The sequence below is a fragment of the Mercenaria mercenaria genome, chromosome 4 (genome assembly GCF_021730395.1).
Source record: "Mercenaria mercenaria strain notata chromosome 4, MADL_Memer_1, whole genome shotgun sequence".
Classification (NCBI taxonomy): Eukaryota; Metazoa; Mollusca; class Bivalvia; order Venerida; family Veneridae; genus Mercenaria; species Mercenaria mercenaria.
Window position 1 is genome coordinate 57,525,350 of NC_069364.1, and position 6,000 is coordinate 57,531,349.

At 34.9% G+C, this 6,000-nt stretch overlaps 1 protein-coding gene across 1 annotated transcript in view; it reads right to left on the reverse strand.

The window, feature by feature from the left end:
• Positions 1–4,774, reverse strand: part of LOC123552901 (glutamine-dependent NAD(+) synthetase-like) — a 66,353-nt gene extending 61,579 nt beyond the window's left edge. Inside the window, exon 1 of the mRNA XM_053541386.1 lies at positions 4,505–4,774. Coding sequence (XP_053397361.1) covers positions 4,505–4,598 — 94 coding nt within the window. The 5' untranslated portion in view covers positions 4,599–4,774. The remainder of the gene's footprint in view (positions 1–4,504) is intronic.
• Positions 4,775–6,000: the final 1,226 nt, after the last annotated feature.

Genomic DNA, 6,000 nt, shown 5'->3' on the forward strand with positions numbered 1-6,000 from the left:
AATATGCGTATCATATGCAAGTCGGTATATTCTTATTAAAATGTGTCTTTTTTCAGTCAAGGTTAATGTGCAAATTGAACACGGGCACGTGCAATTTCAATCCCTTTAGTTTTAGACATGTCAATTTCATATGCATTAATCCGTACTATACGTTTTAACCAAAGAGCTATAAAAATTGTTTTAACTAATAAAGAATCTTCAATTTCAAGAAATATATCTGTAATTGTAATGGAATTAAACTCTCCTAGGTAACACACTTAAACATGTTTTAATATTTCATAACTTTAACATTTAATTAATTTTGAGGGGTTGTACACCCTGTTTCAAAAGTATTTCGGTTACTTACAGACGTGTATAGATTCTAACAGAGTCACCTCTTCCCACATGACCCAGTTTTGAGCATGACGTCGTTTTTTCTATTATTTGACATAGTGACCTAGTTTTTGAGCTCATGTGACCCAGTTTTGAACTTGACCTAGATATTATCAAGATAAAAATTTTGACCAATTTTCATGAAGATCCATTGAAAAATATGGTCTCTAGAGAGGTCACAAGGTTTTTCTATTATTTGACCTATTGACCTAGTTTTCGAAGGTACGTGACCCTGTTTTGAACTTTACCTAGATATCAAGGTGAAAATTCTCACTAATTTTCATGAAGATCTCATGAAAAGTATGGCCTTTAGAGAGGTCACAAGGTTTTTCTATTCTTATACCTACTGGCCTAGTTTTTGACCGCACGTGACCCGGTTTCGAAAACGACCTAGATATCATCAAGGTGAACATTCAGATCAATTTTCATGAAGATCCATTTAAAAATATGGCCTCTAGAGAGGTCAAAAGATTTTAATAATTTTAGACCTACTGACCTAGTTTTTGATCGCAGTTGACCCAGTTTCAAACTTGACCTAGATATCATCAAGATGAACATTCAGACCAACTTTCATACAGATCCCATGAAAAGTATGGCCTCTAGAGCGGTCAAAAGGTTTTTTTATTATTTGACCTACTGACCTAGTTTTTTATGGCACGTAATTCAGTTTATAATTACGTGGCAAACTTGACCTATATATCATCAAGATAAACATTCAGACCAATTTTCATACATATCCCATGAAAAATATGGCCTCTAGAGAGGTCACAAGGTTTTTCTATTATTTAACCTACTGACCTAGTTTTTGATGGCACGTGACCTACTTTCAAACTTGACCTAGATATCATCAAGATGAACATTCAGACCAACTTGCATACAGATCCCATGAAAAATATGGCCTCTAGAGAGGTCACAAGGTTTTTCTATTCTTTGACCTACTGACCTAGTTTTTGACGGCACGTGACCCATTTTCGAACTTGACCTAGATATCATCAAGGTGAACAATCTGACCATAAAGGTATCATGAAATATATGGCCTCTATAGAGGTCACAAGGTTTTTCTATTATTAGACCTACTGACCTAGTTTTTGACCACACGTGACCCAGTTTCGATCTTGTCCTAGATATCATCAAGTTGAACATTCAGACCAATTTTCATACAGATCCCGTAAAAAATATGGCCTTCAGAGAGGTCACAAGGTTTTTCTATTATTTGATCTACTGACTTAGTTTTTGATGGCATGTGACCCAGTTTCGAACTTGACCTAGATATCATCAAGGTGAACGTTCTGACCAATTTTCATGAAGATCTTGTGAAATTCATGGCCTCTAGAAAGGTCATAAGGTTTTTCTATTTTTAAACCTACTGACCTAGTTTTTGACCGCACGTGACCCACTTTCAAACTTGACCTAGATATCATCAAGGTGAACATTCTGACCAATTTTCATGAAGATTTTATGAAATATATGGCCTCTAGAGAGGTCACAAGGTTTTTCTATTTTTAGATCTACTGACCTAGTTTTGGAAGGCACGTGACCCAGTTTCAAACTTGACCTTGATATCATCAAGATGAACATTTTGACTAATGTTCATAAAGATCCCACGAAAAATGTGACCTCTAGAGTGGTCACAAGCAAAAGTTTACGGACGGACGGACGACGGACGCTGCGTGATCACAAAAGCTCACCTTGTCACTATGTGACAGGTGAGCTAAAAATGTATCAACTTTTACAATCAATAACAATTACCTAATATTAATTACAATTATCTAATATTTAAATGAAACGTAATAAAAATGATTTTAGGATGAAAACATCAATATTCGGAACATTTCAAAGAAATTATGCTTTTAATCGGTCTTGCAGCCAATATCAATACATAATAAAGTTTATTATTTAACTGAAAAGCATGTAACAGGTAGATTAAAAATCTTTCAGAATAAACCCGAATTGACAAGATGTTGATCATAAATAAATAAATATTTTCTCTGTTAAAACACAAGTTTTTGCTGCGTCCAAGAAAGAGCGCTACTATATTTTATCTATTGTTTTAGATTAATGGCATATTGGAATTGAAATAATTTATTGCAAAACCATGTTTAACACTGCATGTATATATACACTCGAGAGGTTATACGTCGTACAAATAATTTCACTCGGGCTGCGCCCTCGTCAAGTTACTACACCCGACATTTAACCGCCCATCGTGCATAAATAGTGTTAAAGCACTCTTTTGCTAAAAATTATTTCTGTAAAAAACTTCTCTTGATTTTATTCATTTATGTTCAATCTAATTGAACAAGGTCAATGATAAAAAGTTGTTTATATGAGAGAAGTTTTGGTCATGAATGTGCAAATTTCCCGTGCGCTCTCCGAATTTCAATTTCGTATAAAAACGTTTTGCACGAACGTATTTTTATTTTCCTTATCTTTGATATACTGGATATACCAATTACAGTGACTCTTCTTATTTATAACAAAGTGATTGTATGAAAGGATAAATTTTACTCAGTTTATCTAATTTATATTTTAACTAAAACATTCTTTAAAACACTAAGAAAATTTCCACTTTTGTCGTTCAAAGAACAGAGGTGGAGAATTGTAGCATTTTCTGGGATATACTTATTTACCGTGATTTTAAATTTTCAGTCTGAAAAAGTTGTTAAATTGTTTTTAAGACAAAGGAAGCACTATTTTACAATGGGTTAAACTAAATATGAAACAGATATGACAGAAATTAGCAACCAGTGTGAAATATAAAGAAAGACACTCAAATTTTCAAAAAAAATAAGTGTTTTTTTTTTTTCTTTCTAAAAATCTAAGCACATTGAGCATAAATAATGAGAGACAAATTGTAAAGCACTTTTCATGTTAAGTGTCAAAACAGGACATTCGAGGTAATAAATTATGTATATCCCGGTAATTGGTATACAAGATTGTCTTTATACAGTAATAAACACTGCGTACTGATTCAGTCATCAGGTGGAGGTCTCCTTCATTGAATGTTTCGGCGCTTTCCACAACACTCTCCAGAGGTGCGCTGACTGAGAAGTTCAGCCTCAGCCCTGAACCAGCTAACTCTTCCACTGTTCTCTTTTCCACCATAGCCCGTTTTTGTAGACCTTATATGGAATGCCATTGGAACCTGTAGCTGACCCTGCCCTCGCTGCTGTTATGACATCCATCACCTGGAACGTCGGCTCACCATCGTTCATGGGTTTCTGTGGTTCACCTTGACTGATGAGTTTGGGTTGTGGCTCTAAGGGTACATCTCTACTTGCATCACCGTGCACATTGCTAAGGTGTTCCCCTGCCCCTTCTCTAGGACTGGACAGTCTCCCTGATCTGCGGTCACCTAGCATGAAGCCACATGGTTTTTGAGATGAACTTGGTTCTTTTCCTAGCCCGGTCTCGTCTATCTTTCCTGTGGTTTTCTCCTCTTCGCAGTAATGTCAGTCTTTCACTTAGACTTAGACCTTTCCTAAACTCTGCTGAGCCAACCTTCTCCTCTGCACTAGACTTCAAGAATTATATATATGTGATTGAATTTTGTCAAAAACCCTTCAGATTTCAAAAATACTATTAATTAAAGAAATACAGGTGTATTCAGGTTATGGAAAGTGTATTACAGGTTGATTCCGGGTTTAGGCCTACGTGTGACCGTGATTAATTAAAGAATAACATACTACAGGTTAGCAAATTAATACATTTATATTTTAACACTTGTCTATCACAACACCTGTGAAGAGTTTAAAAAAAATAACACTGAAGTCTGTTTCTGTCAATCAAAAGGTGTCGATTAAATCAGGGAAACATAGTTTATAGAATTATGGTCAGTAAAGTAACTGCTATCTTCATAAATGTCCTAAAAACCAATAAGAAATAAAAAAATCTCAAATAACAAAATATTTCACGACATCTTCAGTATATTAAATGTTGAGGGTGAAAAGTCTAGGGTTTGTAAAATTGGGGTGAAAAGTCTTGGGGTCAAAAGTCTAGGGGAGGAAAAGTCTTGGGGGTCGAAAAGTCTGGAATTCTTAAGTGATTATGATTTAGTACGAAACTTATTAAGTACGTATCGTCAAAAACTATGTATCTAACGGATGACAGTCTATAAAGTGACCGTACTTACTTTGTAATATTCTTGATAAATTTCCCTCGAAGTCCATTGACCACTGATTGAGTGTACATGTCGCTATTGTTATTTTTCTCCCCATTTTAACCATGAAACTATTATCGTTTCCTTCGCAGCGGATACAAGCTACAGACCATATCTCAAAGGAGCACTATAGATCCGAATTTTACATTTGAAAATATGAACAATTACTACGTTTATGCTGACAATTAAATCTATCAGTCTATATTCAAATCTAGATACCGAAAATTTATGCAGTTTGAATTTGCTTTTACAAATACAATAACTTGAAAAAAAGTTACGTATCGCTTGAGAAAACTTAAAATATTTGCAATGCGCGGGTGGATACATTTATGAAACTGTCAAAATTCGGATGCAGAAGTCATGCATTAAATTAAACATTGACGAAGATTTAAAAAAAAAAGATAACAACAAGAGAAAATAGTATATCCCTAATACTGTGGGCGTTAACTTTCCATTCATTGCGTAAGATGTATGCAATCTTTACCGCGCACAGTGGGGGATATTAAATATTAAATAAGTAATGATACACACAGCTTTGCGCACGGTTTGAATATTATATATTTGTCCACATGGGTAGCAGTTGGGATTAGGTAAGAGTTTAGATACAGTTACCCTAACAGACACATTGTTAGGTCCATTTGGCGGTACAAAATATGCCTGCGTGGGTCTTGGCAGTTGCACAATAAAATACACCATAGAATGACACTGTGTTTCAGTGACGCAAATATTTTAAAACATAACTATATATCTACTGTTATTCTTGATTTAAAGTTTTGTCCTGGAAGGTATTGTATAGAGCAATTCACAGAACTCTGAGTTTTCAACATAATTATTAAGTCTGGCATATTTATCGTTGTTTATCGTTGTATAGAAGTATGTAATTCAAGGAAAAGTCTGCGAAACTGATGTTAAACATTTTAAAATCTTAGATAAAATTATTAATGAATACTAGATCTAATACGGGCCAAGTATCGTGCCAGAGCGGTCGAGTTTTTGAAACACACACTTTCTAGGGTAAAGTTACATAGGACTCTATATGAAAATTGGTTATATTCTTCAAAGTATCCGGGGCTGCTCCAGTTGCAATTTTAAACACTGTCACGATCCCTGCCAGTAAGCATGCGCAGTGTGACAAACTATGGATTTAAATGATTATCTTTGTAATATGTTGTTCAAATGTGACACACATAATATATTAACGCCGAACATTTTTCAAGAGGAGTCCCCAAAAACCCAGGTTGCCGGTAGATGGAGACCCCCTCCCTCATCTAACCCACATTCGCAGCATTTCTGCTTGGTTCGTAGCTATGCTGCACATATCTGGCATACAGTTCAAAATCATCCAGGTACGCTCATGAGAGATACCATTTCGGTTAGTATAGCAAAGTATATTAAATAGTCATTGAATAGTTAATATTTTCATGTTACAAAGAATAACACTTATTTCAAAGGCTTTTCATTTTTTAAAT